Source organism: Atractosteus spatula, chromosome 18 (assembly GCF_055471065.1).
Source record: "Atractosteus spatula isolate fAtrSpa1 chromosome 18, fAtrSpa1.hap1, whole genome shotgun sequence".
Classification (NCBI taxonomy): domain Eukaryota; kingdom Metazoa; phylum Chordata; class Actinopteri; order Semionotiformes; family Lepisosteidae; genus Atractosteus; species Atractosteus spatula.
Window position 1 is genome coordinate 16,959,403 of NC_142723.1, and position 17,262 is coordinate 16,976,664.

The window sequence follows — 17,262 nt, forward strand, 5'->3', positions numbered from 1 at the left end:
AGTGAATGTGATCGCGAATAATAATTTCAGTGCTCGCGCTTTTACGCATGGTCCGAACTTTTGACGTATTTTAAAACCTTTAAAAAAGAGAGACTTTACATATAAAACATGATGTAGAATAAATCCATCTGTAAAAAAAGGATCCAAAGGTAAGAACAGTACCCACAACTTATTTACAGGTAAGTCTTAAGCCTCTGGTTAGGATAACGTCTTTGAAAGGACTGTCATTAGTTCATAGAGTGATCAGAGAGTGGAACTGATGTCGAGATCTTGTTTTATTTTTTTAAAAGCAGCCATTTGGTAGGGCGGTGGTGCTGTTGAGCTGTAACAGATCTAAGCGACACATCTATTTACTTAAACCTTGTCGTGTAATTGAATCCTAATTCCCCAGCTGAGTGCTGCGGATGGAGCACAGAAGGAGCGCTTGAGCTACTTTCTGTTCATGGCCTGGAGCCTCATGTAGTTCAAAATGACAGCAGCCCACCAAGAGGAAAAACTTAAAAAAACGGAGTCCGTTATGCCGCAAAATCCATCGATTCAATAAAATAGCGAAGGGCAAAAACTTACACACGCAAAACAAACTGGAAACCGGTTACCTGTTGCTGTTCTGTAGAAGACTACCACTGGGATTACGCCTCACACTTGTGGTTTGTTATTAAAGAATGTTAAACGCCTGTGGATATACTTTTAATCTAAGGAACTTTCATCCTGTGCGTTTTTCGTTTTTGTGGTCAATGTTTTGAAAATCCCTAGCGATAATCCTCACATTTCGGGTCTCTGGAAAATTATCGGCAGCAAGTTTAAAGGGACTGCGTCGAGCGAGCGAGTCGGGCGGACTTGCAGTGGGAGAGGACGACAGTATTCTTCAGGTGGATAACAAAAAGTGAAAACGCAGAAATAGGTCTGGTGACAAACATGACCAAGGAGCTGAAACCGCGGCTTTGTCTCATGACGAAAGGGGAGAATGGGTATGGTTTTCATTTGCACGGCGAGAAAGGGAAAAGTGGCCAGTACATACGCAAAGTGGAGCTGGGCTCACCCGCGGAGGCTGCTGGGCTCCGAGCAGGGGACCGGGTGGTGGAGGTGAACGGTGAAAACGTGGAAAAAGAAACGCATCACCAAGTAAGTGGCGAAACACTATCTGAACCTCCCGTTGCCCCACAGCCTTTGGTTAGACCTTTCTTCGGTCGTATTTTGTGACGGGGATGAAGCAGCCAATGTTCTCAGAAACTGCGCCCAGACCCCGTCTTATTGCGCTAATGCCGTCATTTCTTTGCCCAAATAACTTTGGAAATTGCAGTACCGTGCGCGTATCAAGACCTGCCCGGTGGTATGAACTGGAAAGCTGAGGGCAGGTTAAATCTGACCAACCTTTTTGAACCGAACTCTGAGTTTTATTGGCACTGCATTTAGCTTGGTGTGCCCTTTAAAAAGCGCTTGAACACGCGAAGTTACTGTAAATTGAAACCTTTCTGCTTGGTTTATTGGGGATATCCTAGGTCCCAGAGAATTCAGTGGAAGCTTTCGGTTCTAAATAAATGTCATCATATGACATTGTTTATATTCTTTGAGCTCGGTTTCCTCGTAACAAACGAAATTGCTTTATTCTTTCTATTCAACGCATAGCCAAGGAAGTTGTGAAGACAAATGACTGATGCCACAACAATCGGGTGCTTGTTCGCTCCGTGCAGTTGGCCGTACCAGCACAGGACCATTGTGTGTAGGGAGGAATTGTCTCCAAGGAAGGGAGAGTTCAGCACAAAAAATAATCGTGCATGTGGTAGCTCTCAGGACGTAACTCCTCAAATACTTAGTAGCTTCATTTTTTAACACCTGTATGGATTACTGAAAGGTCATATACGTCGTTGTATATCGTTCAGCATTTCTAGTCATATTTTAGTTCAACAACTGGTGCCATTCTCATTTATCAATTGGAGCGATTTTTTTCTCACAGGAAACCCTTGGATTGTCTAATGAAAAAACTTTAGTTTCCAATCAGTCTTGCTTTGCTCCCTCTTTTGCTCTGGGACTCGGTTTGCAGGGAAGAGATTTTCTCCTGTCTCCGTTTAATCGCAAAATAAAAATGCAGATAATAATTATAACGTAATGAGCCCTTAGTTTGACAAATTAGGTGGAAATTATTATGCAATGATTACATTAAAGGTGAATACATTACATGTATTCATCTGTTAGTATTGTTAGAAAGCTTCAATGCTGTATTGACCATCTTGGCACTCAAGGTGAGTCTACAGGAATCTTAGTGAACTGACCAGCTCATTAAGAACCACACAGAAAAAAATCCATTTTCTTTAGCAGGTGAAACATTATTTTTTATTGTCGGTAATGACAAGGATAGTCTAAACTTCAAAATCCAAAAAATTCTTTGCACATTAAAAAATGGTGTTTTGTTAAATGAGGTGTTGGATTCTTAATATTGAAGTCCTCACCAAACCCCATGAATCAAAGACAAGAGCTGGCACTCTCCTAGGGAATAGAGTCACTACATGGGAGTATTTACATTCTTTCCTCTCTCTGCTTTGTGTTTTTGGAGTCATTCACCCTTGTGAAGGGAGATAAGGGCCTATTAAACTGGGGATTAACAGCTTCCAAGTGGAGATTCAATCAATTAAATTGGTGGGTTCACTCAAGGATGTTACTGCTCCTTGTGGCAGACTGTGGCATACCTAGACTTCATTTCTTTGTGGCTTTCCATACATGTCATCTGGTTTACTTGAATCAGTTTCAAAGTTCGTTTTGCTCTCAGATCCTTATTTTGTCAGGGTGTAAACTGCCTCCTCTGTAGTAAACAAATCAAAAACAGACCCTTGGTCTTTTTTATTTTGCTGGAATGTGCAATTTGGATTTTCTGTCAGAATTAAAGCAGGAATTACTGTTGTTTTTATAGTTGTCTCAGATTCTGGCCAACTCCTAAACCTAAATATTCTACATTTTGTCCCATAAGGAGATACCGACATAAGAATGCTTTGTCAGCAATGTTGACACATTTTCAGCTCGGAGCGAAAATGGTCCACTGCTCCTTATGCTGTGTTTTTGGTGAGCTTTCCATATTTGTCTGCAGAGCGGAAGGAGGACCTTTCCTTGTACATAATTTCATTATAGAGATGCACATGAATATATCACCATTATTCAAACTTTCACCATCGTTGCCTCTGCGTGCAGTACTGCAGCGCCCGAAACACCGTGCTCTGTAAAACCCCAGTGGCAGTGCGCCTCACAGCAGCCTCAGCCCCCGCTGTCGTCCTTCGGCTGCAGGTGGTGCAGAGAATCAAGGCCCTGGAGAGCGAGACGCGGCTGCTGGTGGTGGACAGGGAAACAGACGAGTATCTGAAGAGCGCCCGGCTGACCTGCAGCGAGGACATGGCACGCGGCGCCGGCTCAGGGCCCACGCCCAGGGCCCCGCCCAGCAAGAAGGAGAACGGCTCCATCCTGAAGCAGCCGGTCGCCCTGAGCAACGAGGAGCCCAAGCGGGTGGCAAAAAGGACTCCCTCGCAGGCCGGAAAGAAGGTGGGAGCCTCCCTCTTTTACTTTCCCACAGCTCCTCATGTCAGTCGGCTGGCGCTCGCGTCTTCACATGGGAGGCAGGCTGCAGGAAAGTGCCAGGCGTAAGCTGTGAGCTGTTATTTCTACAGGTCATTGACAGGAGGAGGTCAGTCAGAATCAGGCAAGAGGCCGGGCTGTGCTTGGAGGAAGCGTTCTTGTTTTGATTTTTTTAATGAGGTGTCTGGCATTAGACCAGTATTAAAGCATGCAGCATATTCTGGCCCCTATGGCTGCTGTGTGCGTAGCACAGCTTCGCTGACTTACTGAAGCAGTGGAAATGCAAGGGGGGTACCCCTGTTCAGTATATGTGACTAACATGCTTTCTGGCACACTTTAGGAATCACTGCACAATGAACAGTAAAGGAGGCTGTTGCTGCAGTGATTATTTGGCGCTGTCTTGCACTGAGTACATGTGTAGCATCATCAGCCTGTGTTCTGCTTACTTCCAACACCTCGGTTTGGTTATTGTTGTCCTTGATAAGAGCTCTAGATACACAACAGTGCTCTGAACTCAAATGTTTTTCCATTACGTTTGCAGTTAAATTCAAGCCACTTCTGAGTCACAACTGTTTTTCCTGTCTTGTTTATTGGAATGTTAATGTGTTTTTTTTTTCTCTTACTGATACACGGTTAGTTGGCTGGATACAAGTTGTTTTTCAGTTAACTGGTGTGGAAAGCACATCAAGACACTTTAAAAAAAAAACATTATTTCCCATTGAAGCACTTTGAGGAAGAGAAGAACTTTCTGTTCTCTGAACCTGTGTGGGGAAAATTGAAATAGAGAGCTAAAATCACTATGAAAAGTGGTCTCAGGGACTTTACACTGGGATCCACAAATTAGTCTGATGTCTGAGATCTTTTTAATAAAGACTAAAATAACCCAGGACTTCAGTTCAAAAGAAGAAGGTAATAAGATTGACTGTCTGCCTTGAAGCACAGCTAGGAAGAACATTTTTTAAGAGCATTTAACTGTGTCTGCCTTTGTAATATACTCCTTGGCAGGTGAACTTAGTGTCTGTATGTTTTGAGTTTGTCTCTTTAGCCCTCATTTATTCTAGCTGGCCAGACAGTACAGTATGTGTACTGTGGAAATCCAGACTTATTTCTCACTCTCTGCTTTTAAACAAAGGGTAAGGATGTTATGTACCACGCTTGTGCTTTGGTAAGCTTTCAAACAATGTGAACAAGGAGCATTTTAATCAGTCCCTGAGCCCAGCTGATGCCTTTAACAGTCACATAACATAGGAATGTCGAGGGGGACATGGGCAGAGGTACACTGCACAAGCCATTCATTCCGGTACTGGTCTAGAGCTCTGGAGCTCAGTCATCACAGCTGGTAAGTGATACAAGGAGCCTGTGTACTTCTCTAGAAGCGGAAAAGGAATTTTCTCTCAGGCCATATTCCTGTTCTGTTTCTCACCCAGTTGTGCTCAGCATGCTTTAGGGATTACTTGCTTCATAGGGTCACTCCATATTCCATCCAAGTTGTAAGCACATCAGAATTGGTGTTGGAGTTTTGCTGTTGTTGTCATTAGTTTATCAGCATATTACATTAAGTGGGTTGCTGCACAGCTGTCCATAAAATATGTGGTTATCTTCGCTTTGTGGTTTATGTGTAATGAAGCTAGATTTTCCACTATAATTTTACTGTGCATGATATTAATTAATTCCTACAAGTTAAGTGGACAGCCCAGTATTTGGAGTATTGAAGTAGAAAAACTCTGATATCTGGAAAAATCTGGAAAAACAGTCAGTACAGTTCAGTTATTTCACAGACACTTGCATTCAGAAATCCTTGAGATGATACTGTATCTGGACAATAGGGCTCCACCTGTTCTCAAGAAAAGAGGTCTGTGCTAAGGTTTTTCCCAAATCTAGCAGATTGTTCTTGTGGCAGTTCTTCTTTTATACAGAAGAATAAAAAGCGATAACTTAATACTGTACAACCTACAGTCTTGGACAGTATTAAGATTCCCATTGCATAGCCTTTTCAGCTGATTAAGCTTTTATGAGCATATAAACCAACACCAGGTGCAGGCTTCATGCTTATTATCCTTCTTTAAGTAACACTGCTCAGATATGAATGGAAATACAAACGGTATATGGAGATGCTTAGATTTGTGCTTCACCACCATATTTCGGTGAAAAGCCTGCAGCCTGTGAGCCTGAAACGAATCAAACAGCTGTGCAGTTGAAGCCTAACTTCCATCCTCATTGCAAAAATAATGGAAATGTTAAAAAGCCATAAGGGGGGATGATTTAACACACTGTGTTTGTTTTGGGGTGCATAGTTTACCGCAGCCAAAGATTGGCACCAGAGTGCTGGATATCAGCCTCTGCCTACAGTGTGATTGAAAAGTAGCATCACCAATGTGCCGTCGGAAGAAGTGATGCGCACCTGGAGCCCTGACAAAGAGCTCGCTGGCCTCCTAGACAGAGATGGCTGTCTTGGTTCTCCTGTATGAGTTTTGTGACTTCACCAGACACAGTGAGGAAGAACTCCTCTTTCGAAGCTTTGCTCCATATGCATTTCTCTCAAGCTTGGGCGACTCCCAGAAGACCCTCGGCTTTGCTTGGCAAAGGAAGGAAGTCATTTGCACAATTGGTTCCAGATTACTGGCGTTCTGGAGCTCCGTATCCAGGGCTGTTTCCAGTTAGAGGCCTGTTGTTCTGAGCCATCTGGGGCAGTCAGATGGTTCTGTCAGAGAGGCTATCAAACCCTGGCAAGTTCATGAAATAAGTGTTCTGATTACATTTGGTGAAGAAAGCTGACTTTCAATCCACAGGGAAAAAATCAAACTGGGTCTTTGCACATCAGTATCCACTAGTGATAATTTGCACAATCCCTTGTAATTCGCTTAATTTGCATGTGAGGGCTTCTATGGGACATGATCATTTTTTCTTTTTGACTTTGTTTTGTGAGAATGCCTACATGACACTTTTGTGCATTTTTTAAACATTTTATAGGAACAATCAAAACATTTTTTCCTCCTCTTATAAATTGGTTGTACTTCCGAATACACTCTAATCATTTACTGTCTATATTGTGCTTTGCTTAGTCTGTTGTTAAATGGGACTTATAGAGAAACGAACAGTTTATTTTACAGAAAACAGTTTTATGTTATAGAAAACAAATTCTATAATAGTTCATTTAAAACTCTTTCGTGTACCTTCAATACAGAAATCGCCCTATTTTTCAAAATATTGCAATCAACATTTTCACTGGGCATAACAGAATAAGACAACTGTTTCATGGGGAAAAAAATATATTCTTCTGTTATGATCTGTTTTCTTCAGGGCTGATTTTGCAGTCAATGCTCATAAAAGTTGAAAAACAATTTGACACTGAAGCAGTGTTAAAAGTGTTTGAATTCTTTATGTTGTAATTCTGAATTTCTTTTTGTAGCTTACATCTGTATTTGATTACTCTCATGTTACATACTGTATATATATATAACAGTAGAAGACTTTTCCTGTGCATGTGTATATAATGCAGGTCTGCTGTAATGGCTTTATGCATAGAGAAAGTCCATCTATAGGACAGTAAAGCATAACTATCATAATTTAGCAGAACCCTCAAACATTCTTTATATGAAAAGATAGAAAAAAATAATGAACCAGGGAATACATTTTACTTCTCTCTTTAAACTGCAATAAGTGAAAATATTAAAATATTATTATTTGTTTTCATACTCTGTGTCACTTATGTGGAATATTACCCACAACATGTAGTTTAAAAATATTTCAAAATATGCCTGGTGAAACTCAAGAAATAAAAGAACAGACAGAAACCACTATGCCCCAACTATCAATGGACCAATAGTTTTGTGCCATAGTGGAGGATGGACTAAGACAGTGATCTGTCCCTCACAGTGGCACTAAGTCCTTCTTAGTGATGAATCATGGTTTCATGTACACTACACTGATGGACATCAGTGAGTGCTATGTAGATGTGTACAACTATGAGCTTACTGTTGTGCAAAGCAGATCAATCGACAGGTAGGTCTAGGTGTGATGGTTTGGGTAGAAGTGTACAATCATTACAGAACTGCATGTGTAGAAAGCTGAGGGCAACCTCACTGCTCAGCAAAACATAGATCAGATACATCTTGTAGGCTCATCTGACATGACAGGAATGAAGAATATTAATCCATCAGGTCCTCATACTGCCTGTGTGACAAAGGCTTTTTGTGAATGTGGGAAATCACACATGAAATGTGAAATTTTGGGAGTGTGACAGTTCTGCTCAACTTGCTCCATTGAATCTATGCAAGATTAGCTCAGACAGCAGGTGGCACATCCATATTTATGCATATTTATGGCGCCACCACCTGGCTCGGAGACCAGTGAGCGGGGGCACTTCCTCTTCCAGGCTGCGTGAGAGGAACTGGACAGAATTCCACACGAACCTGTTGCAAAGAACGGCTCCTATTGCTTCCACAAGCCTGTGGCCTTCATCATACACCCCTGTTGGTGACCAGGGCTAATCAGCACAATCCAGACCACGACAAAATCATTCAATTTGCCTTCAATGCCGGCCTCTTCTTTGCAATTCTGTGCATTTTTCTGCTGAGCTAGGCAATGCCACATTCGAAAAGAGCTGAAAGATTGAGTTTGGGCTTTATTAGCTGTGACATAGTGTGGAATTAAAACCCTGTTAGTCGTTTCCCTTAAAAATAAGTGCACTTATATTATCTGTCTACTTATCTAATAATCCCCTGTAGCTGTCAGCCCTCCATTACAAAGCAACCTGCCTTTCAGCTTCTATTCTAATGCCTCTAGTGGTTTCTTATCATTGACCTGTGATGGAGATCACCTCGGGGTGTATCATGAATGTGAAAGTTATTTGCCTCAGCACCAGAGGAGAGCTCCTTTCCTTCCAGTTAATTACTGTACTTTCATCTAATAGCCTACACAAATTACGGGATACAGACTTCAGCAGATATCGGATGAGAAGTGCTGAGGCTTTATGACTGAGTAGTGAAATCACTACAGAGGAGGTGTTGGACCAGTTTATTAGTCAAGGAAATAAATGTATTTTGAAGTCCTGTCTCTTCCAAAGAAGGCAATGCAAGATAACTGTAATTCCCATGCATCTAATTTTTAAAATGTATTTGTGAGTCAACCATGATTTTCTCGATTACAATTTTTCTGGGAGCTTCATATGTAAACTAACTTCCATAAAATCAGTCAAAAAGGACACGTTAAGACATTTACAGATTGTATTAGTGCCATACCTGTCATAGCAGAAGTCTGATCATTTCTGAACTGTGATCTTAAACTGTATTGGGGAAAATGTTTGCCTTTCTGCTAGGACTTTTGAAACATGTTCATTTCAAAGTTTCTTGATGAGAAATAGTTGTACCTGTTTACAATTGAACCGGGAGAGGTCTTTCTAATGATCAGCTAATCTTTTGAAAAGTCATATTGGGACACAATGTTATCTGTATTGAGGTGGATTGTAAATAGCCTCTGGAGCTCCATTTTTAGAGGGACTGTTGAACTGTTATCATGAGTCAGATTAGTTGATTCCAGAGTTTGCCTCATCATTTTGTCTAGAGATCTGTCTGTAAAGTACTCTTTCCTTCAGGCTTGATGGCAATAACAAATTGCACACCTTCATCATTACCTAGGACATCATATGCCAGAGGTATGTAACCTTCCCTGCTTAAAGAATAACTAAAAAAATAAAAAGAGTAACTTAGTATATGATTCTGCTTGGTATTCAGGAAATGGGGCTAGAGTTTAGGAATTTCATGGAGGGGATCATGAGTCACAAGGGAAAAAATGGAATCACATCTAGAGGCCAAGACAGGGATGGATGGAAAAAATGTACCAAAATCACATTTGTGTGGGATGTGACATTGTTGATATCACGGCTTACATGTGTTTCACACGTCTGAGGTGAGGTGCAGCATAAAGACCCGAGGAAGGGCTCAGGTCGGAAATCATGTAGCAATCGGTTTTCAAATTCCTTTTCACTAATTTAGACAATTTAGACTAACCACCCAGAGTCTAGTGAAGGGGAAACTGAAGTGTGCAAAATAATTAGATGAAATGGAAATAAATGTAAACCTTACAATAATATTCCCTAATATTTTATTACATTTCTTTCGAACCAGCTGAAACAATTTGTCTTTTTACCAGAAACATTTAAAAAGCATTTAAACTTTTGTGTGACCCGCCATTTATAGTAAATGTGCGGTAAAAAGGAAGACCTGGTTATTACTGTATGAAACCACGCACATCACGGGCAATATATGCGTACATGAAGAAGATGAGTTGTCTCTAGTGCTTTTCTTTGCTTCACACATTGTGTAGACGTGATCAGAATTTGTTTTAAAAAAGGAAAATGAAAAGCAGCATATATCATTTTGATGGTATCAATGGCTATTGTTATATTATGTTTATTTTGAGTTTAAATTTCTCAGAAGCACATTTTTTAGAAATTACAGAAAACTGACGTTTTGGACCTACCGTAGATTTTTTCTTGTGTTGTTTTCGGTTTCAGAAAATGTTGTCTCTAAGGATGAAATATAACCATGTAATGAAACTCTAAACACAGGAGAGACAGAGGCATTCAATTAAAGGCTGAATTTCTTTTAAAATGCCAATTGCTGCCTGTTGCCAGGGTAGCCAGACTACTAGAGTTACCTTGAATTCCAGCACTTCCTCTGCAGTATAAATTAAATGACAAAAAAGCTTCTGGACTTCAGTAGTGTATAGTGTTCATGTATATCATATGGTTCAAGAACTCGTCACTGGATTCTATTGAAGCTTTAATTACAAACAGATTGTAGTAATATGCCATTCATGTGTCCAATGCATTTATTTGAAACATGTTGGCTTGATTCCCAGTTTTTAAAGATCAGTCTTGGTACATTAAAGTCAACCCAGTTGCTATGATTATTTGGACAGTCCTGTAAGTCCTTTGAAAGCTCTTTGTGCCCGATATGTTTATTTCAGTTCAACTGCAAAACAAGCCCATTAGCTACAAGACATTTAAAACTTAATTGACTTGAAATATTCTTTTTTACTATACAGAATTATTTACAGAATAAACCTTTCAGGGATATTAACCCCACGCAGTGCTGGCGGTACATTTAACACAATTCCTTAAAACCGTTCCATACTAAATTATTTCCTTCAATTTTACCTTATTTTGTGCTTGGTTATTAAATCGGTTTAGTTTACAGTGTTATTTTTATAAGGTTACTGGAATTGGGCATGTCTCAGTCTTTCCTCATAATTGCATACGTTTAGGTCTAACTATTTTGTTCAACTCATATAATTTTAGAAGAAAATGTTATAGTTATGGATAAAAGGTTTATACAACATTTGCAAATAAAGCATTCACTCATCATCAAATATGTGTAAGTGCACAACACAGTATCAGCATAGAGATGCCTGAACAAAAGTAAACTACTACTTTTATCAGTTATTTGTTATTTTGCAGAAGTTTGTGGACATTTACCTAGGATATTTTATAGAAAAATGTATGGGTCCATTCTTCGAAATTGTATTGCCTACAACCTGTTTAAATAGCTCAGTTTTTGTGTCTGAACACAGTGCATGTTTGTGCCTTTCTCTGACACCCTTTTCAGTTACATTTAATTTCAGTAACATCAATAACGTTGTGTCTGTGATGATAACAACCGTACAAGCTATTGTACTCTTTCTCAAATACATACTGCAGATTAATTATGTGTTTTGCAGTAAAAAAAAACATACTTTGCTGGAAAGGGGGGCTGAGATGTAATTGAAAAATAGTGAGTTTAAAGACCTTTCTGACACAATGACAGCATTTGCTTGATTCTGTGCGGCTCATTGTTCGCGTGGCTTTTAAACGTTTTAAATATAGCTTTCTCACACAGCAATGCAACAAAGCTGTTATTCTTCTGAAGAAGCATAATGCAGTATTTCACCTCTTTTGGAGTTCTCTGCTCTCTGCTTATTGAACCAATACGTATGTATTTGTGTTTTATAACAAACATCCTTGGAAACAGCAGTAACAAAGGTTGTAGAACAGGGGGCAGCAGGGCTAGTAATGTAGTTTTTGAGAGCAAGTGCCGATATGACAAGGTCTATTTAAACTCTGGGTGGTTTTATACAACGTGGTCCCCAAACAATAATTTTAAAACTCCTTTTGTTCCTTTATTGACAAAGGAACAAAGAAAATGTTTCCTTTTCTTAAAAAAAAGTGAAAACACAGACATGCATAGAATAAATGGAAATGTCATATTTAGACGAAATGGTATAATAAATATCATAATTCTTGGATAAGATAACTTCTAAAACCATTCCTGGTTGACACTGGATATTCTCAGTGGTCCATTATCATTGAAACAAACCCCCAAAAAGTATTATTATTAATGATGATGCAACACTGCAGAGCAAGAAAACATTGTTTTTACGTTAGTCTAACAGAGTCCTAAGCTGATCAATTTGGTCATTTTGTAGAATTGAGTATGTTTTTTAATAGCATCCCGCTGAATTTCCCACTACAATACTTCCCAATGTGGTTCTCATAAATCTGGATTCTATCGATTTTCCCAAGACCCGTCAAAGAAGCCGAATGGTAGCTCACTGCAGCCACACACCCCCTCTTGTCGTCTAGAAGACTCAACATTGATGAACACCAGTGGCCCCTTTCCGCTGGTCTGTGGGCGATTAGTCACCCTGATGACATATGGCTTCCATTCTGGGTTTCAACAAATAATTCAATGTCATTTCCTTCACCTACGTTGACAGCAGACACTGGGAGGCCCACTGACTGCAAATTACTGGAAATCAACTCTTACTTTTGACATCATAGCAGCTCCTTAATAACACAACAAGATAGTCTTAATATCATAAGTCAAAGCTTTCTCCTTCTCTTTTTTTTCTAGTTAATGTTTTTGCACCTGAAACCTCACTGTAATCATTATTAAATGATGCTACATACTATTAAACCAGTATCTGATGCCATATTGTTTTCCGTTGCTTCCTCACATTAGAACCTATTATTAACTACAGGATGTATAGTTTGCCGTTCGGCTGTATGTTACACATTACTTAGAAATGCACATGAATCAATCTCATTAGAGAAGGCTAAGAGAGAGAACATGAATCTCATAAAGAAAGAGGGAATCTGAACGGCAGAAAAAGGTTTTCGCAGAAGTAGTGTTATTTCATTTGGCACTATATTGTCTGTGATCTAAACCTTAAACTTCTTCTTGGCTATTTGTGCTGGCTTGGTTAACTAGCGGGGAAACAGGGACCACATAAGGGCTGCATGGCATGGCATGAGATCTGAAACAAGTCAGACATTGGATATAATTAATTGCTCTTTTGAGCTGTTTTTACTAGAGATAAAAAATAATCCACTGTTTATTAAGATGGTGCTAATACTTGTTCTATTGCCATCTTCAATAACGTGTAGTTTAAAAAAAGGAGATGTAACTTAATTTAGGATTTATATACAGGATTTGTGTTTTTTGAAAAGTCTTTCAACACCCTTCCTGAAATAATATACTTTTAAATGTCTGATCAGTTCACACGAGTAAGCGGTCACAAACAGACGTTTAGGTGTATTACGGAGTAAAAGCCTATTTCCTATCCAACTATCCAATCCTGAAGCTGTCATACAACCCAGAGTTTAATGTTGTCTCATCAGTTTTTCATGGTGGGCACAAACATTTGTGTTGAAATTCTTCTGATATCTGTTTCACTATCATCAGTGTTTCAGCCAATCCAAGCCTACACTTGAACAAGATTTCTAACAAATCTTCTGGATCCAGGACAGTTTTTTATGGCAAATCTTTTCTTCTTGCTTGTCATACGAATGAAGTGCTTCAGTCTAGCAATCAAACTCCAGCCCCTAGACCCTTTTCTGAATGTCCATGCTGTCCCTTTAACAACATATGCCCCAGATGGATCTTCTTTCATATCTCAAACACTCACGTCTCTACCTAATTCTTTGTGTGTATCTGCCTTTAAAATGGTCAACTTGTACAAGTTGTCTGAATCACAAAGAATTTGCGTAGTAAGCAAAGAGGGAAGTATTTCAATGTGTATAACCCTGATTTTCATTATTACATCACTCAAGTTAGAGTAGATTTCTGTACATACTGTATACTGCCAACACACCGATGATTAATCCCAGCACAGGAATACTGCAGGAATTGAGCCTTCCCACTGAATACTTTAGCAATCCAGGAACAGGGGCTAGATCAAGGATAAACCTTTTCAATAGAAAATGTTATGTGGTGCCTAGAATGTAGAAAAGACTATAACAACTGCAACGAATTGAAAAAAAATAGGAAATGAGTGTATCTTATAACCTTTATTTACAAACAATATAAATGTATTTTATTCCTGTGCTGCCAATGTGAGTATCACAGAAGAACAACCTTCATCATCATTCAGAGTGTGAGCAGTTAAATATGTCTGTAGGTGCTGCAGGTGTTTAGCAAAATTAAAGCATGTGAAGTTGGGTCTGGGTAACTTGGTGTTATGTAACTTGGATAACGTGTTGTAATGCTGAAAAGTGTCAGCAGTAGTTGTGTGGTATGTTTCACAAATTATTTCAAACTTCTATTGATCCCCATTTAATGCCATTATTGTGGAAAACACCTAAAACTATTGCCGAACCGAAAAGCAAAACATATTACTAGCAGATCATTTACGTCCTGCATCTTTGACATCTATTGCTATGAATTACTTTGAACATGTTGTTATAAATGGTGGCTAATGCAAGGTCTTAAATAGTATTCACTTACTGGATGCCTTGCAGTTTGCTCATAAGACCAGGAGACAAACAGTATGGAAGATGCAACATTAAATTGTTTTATTGCTTCTACACATGTAGAATTATAGCACAGGCTTGTGCTAGACTAGACTATTATAGTATTTTCATCAGCATTTAATATTATACGGCATCACCTGTTTATGCAGAAGTCCGGGACTATGTGTGTCTAATAACCCACACATTTATTAAATTATAGACCACAATGTGTTCCTGTAAATGGAATTCAATCAGCAGTTACTCATACTTTCAATGGAGTTGCACAATGCTGTATTATTTTACGTATGTTTATATACATGGGAACAGTGTTTTGTGTTTTGTGACAAACAAAGACTGGTGTATTATTTAATATACAGATAATATGGCCATTTGATTCAAAATTAGCTGCAAGCTGCAGAAAGTTTAAAATCAATGGAATGGTGTTAAATCAAATATTGGTTAAATCATAAGCATAACTACATTACTTCTGGTTTTAAGAAGAATTCAGGTTTACATTTTATGGTTAAAGATGAATGAGGAAATTGAATTTGTTGAAGAGTATAACTGATTCTAAACTGCATGGAATGGAATAGTTAGATTTTATGTCCAAGAAAGGGCAAACAGATTGTACTTCTTGAGCAGTGTAAGCAGGTTAACATTGATGCAAGCATTCTGAACTTGCTTCAGAAGACACATGCACAAACAGCATTTGAATTTTTAATTTTAGTAATCTTTTTACAACATTGCAAATAAAGTAATTGGTAAATTATTTTAGATAATTGGCAGCAACTCAAGAAACAGGTTTTAAATAAAGCAGAGAAATTACTTAGTATGCAACTATTGGCTGGATACTAAAGTACGCCTCCCTCGTCCTCTCCGTGGGACGTGGGCAATGAGTCGTAAAGCACGAGAACTGACGGCCTTGTCTTCAGACCTGCAATATCTCAGCTGCTGTTCTGGTAGGTGAAAATTGTAGTAGACTAGGACCCCCAGTTGTCTTTGTCTCCATGCTGTTAGATCAAGGACAGGCTCTGTCCAGATACGTGAGGAAGCTGGTATGCACTGGTTTCTCCACAATCAAATCCCAGCCATTGCCCAAGGCCTTCAGCAGCCAGCCGTTGGCAATGGGAGTAACATAAGGAGGTCAGAGGCCCTAAACATAGTCTACCTCACACTCCTGACTGGATGGCAAAGGCTAGTGGGATTACTTCCCTGTAGTCACAGAACACACACCACAGAAATAAAATCTGGCCATCTGAGGCCTGAGATGTCAGGATTGTCCTTCTTTAAGACAAGTATAGAATAGAAAGGACCTCAAGACTAATCAATGCCTGCCAAGAGACATTCAGATTGTAATGAGGAAGTGCACATGTGTGTAACAGAGAGTCACAAACATTAACCAGGAGAACCTGGTCCACCAGCAAGCAAAAGCAGGAGTTCAAGGGATCAATTTGAAGATTTACTTAATCAAGGATTCATTATTAAAAGTAGTATATTCTATTCCATCTCAACACCCAGTTATAGACAAGCTTTAAACTCTACCAACAGGGAGGTGATGAAGAACAACACAGCAGCAGGCAGTCATATAATTCCAGCTGAAATTCTCTGAAAGTTGACAGGAGCTAACACCTCTAAAGTAATGTGATGGTTTGAATTTCTTTCTCCATTGTGTTGATCTGAAAGTGTAGGATGTAGATTTATTTGTTTAGATTTAAATCAAGCCTTTTGTTGAGATATTGATCACATGACATCATATATTTAGTGTCTTTTACTTATTTGCAGTCTGCACTACGTTTGTAAAAAAAAAAAGTATCCACACCCACAAAAAGATTTTGCTTAAAACAAAGGCATCAGAAAAGAAAATGTGGGATTTAGATGTTCTCTCACTGAATAGAATGAAATGTTCCTGGGCTTGGATGGGTTATTCTGGTAAGTTTTATAATTGAATTAGTGCTTGTTCAATTGAGAACTCACGGGAATCATGTTGTTCAGACTCTTGGTCTTATTTTTTGGTTATAATTTAATTTGTGTCCTGCTTTGCACCCATTGCTTTCTGGGACAGGCTGTGGCTCCCCCATGGCCCCCTATTGGAGAGATTGGATAGAGAATTGATGGATGAAATTGAATTTGAAACTTATGGAGATTTTGGTTCTGTAAATATTATTTTGCTCACCAGCTCACAAAAATATTTCCACAAAAGTCATTTTGCCTTCCTTCTGTCTGCTCTTGCTGGACACCGGTGAAGAGAAAAGAAAGTGGAATTGTTGCTCTTTTCTACTTTAGTCTTGTTTATAGCTCCCATGATTGAAGAAAAAAAATAAAAAACTAATTGAAAATTCATTGGATGAGATGAAGACACGAGCTACAGTATTTGGACAAGCTTGATTTTATTGGCTTAATATTCTATAATAAATGAGCCAGTTGGGCTAGATTTCCCTCTGCCTTTTGTAATATTTTATGGGCTTTTTTATTTTGTGAATTTAGAAGTCAAATAGCTTTTATTTGGCATAATACACACTTGAAGTGGATAATATAATATGCTGTTGTTCATTCATTTCAGGGTTTCCTGCAGTTGTTGTGAAGGAATATCTACATCCGAACATACATTTTCTCACTGCTTTATTCAGTACTGGGTCACAGCAGGTTCCAGTCCCCTCTATATTCAGGTCCTGCTGCATGCTGCCACTTTCAGCTCAATTTTGGCAAACGTCAGTAGATGGCCTGACACCCCGAATTAGCCTACGAAATACCAGACTCCTGGTTCTGTCAGTGAAGTTTTGGTAGAGTTCCAAACCATTGTGCTGCCACTGTGCTTGACATGCCATGAGCTTCTTCTGTTGGAAGGTCGTGCTTGGTATTTGGTTTGTGACACACAAACTGTGTTGCATTTTAGCCAAAAGTTTCAGCATTTCACTTGTCTGTCTGAAGAACATTAC

The 17,262-nt window shown here is 39.1% G+C and overlaps 1 protein-coding gene across 2 annotated transcripts in view; it reads left to right on the forward strand.

Annotated features, from left to right (window-relative positions):
• The first annotated feature begins 424 nt into the window (after positions 1-424).
• Positions 425-17,262, forward strand: part of nherf2 (NHERF family PDZ scaffold protein 2) — a 72,120-nt gene continuing 55,282 nt past the window's right edge. For both annotated transcript variants that reach the window (XM_088936661.1, XM_088936660.1), the window contains exons 1-2: positions 425-1,122; positions 3,274-3,525. In XM_088936661.1, coding sequence (XP_088792787.1) covers positions 916-1,122; positions 3,274-3,525 — 459 coding nt within the window. In that variant the 5' untranslated portion in view covers positions 425-915. The remainder of the gene's footprint in view (positions 1,123-3,273; positions 3,526-17,262) is intronic.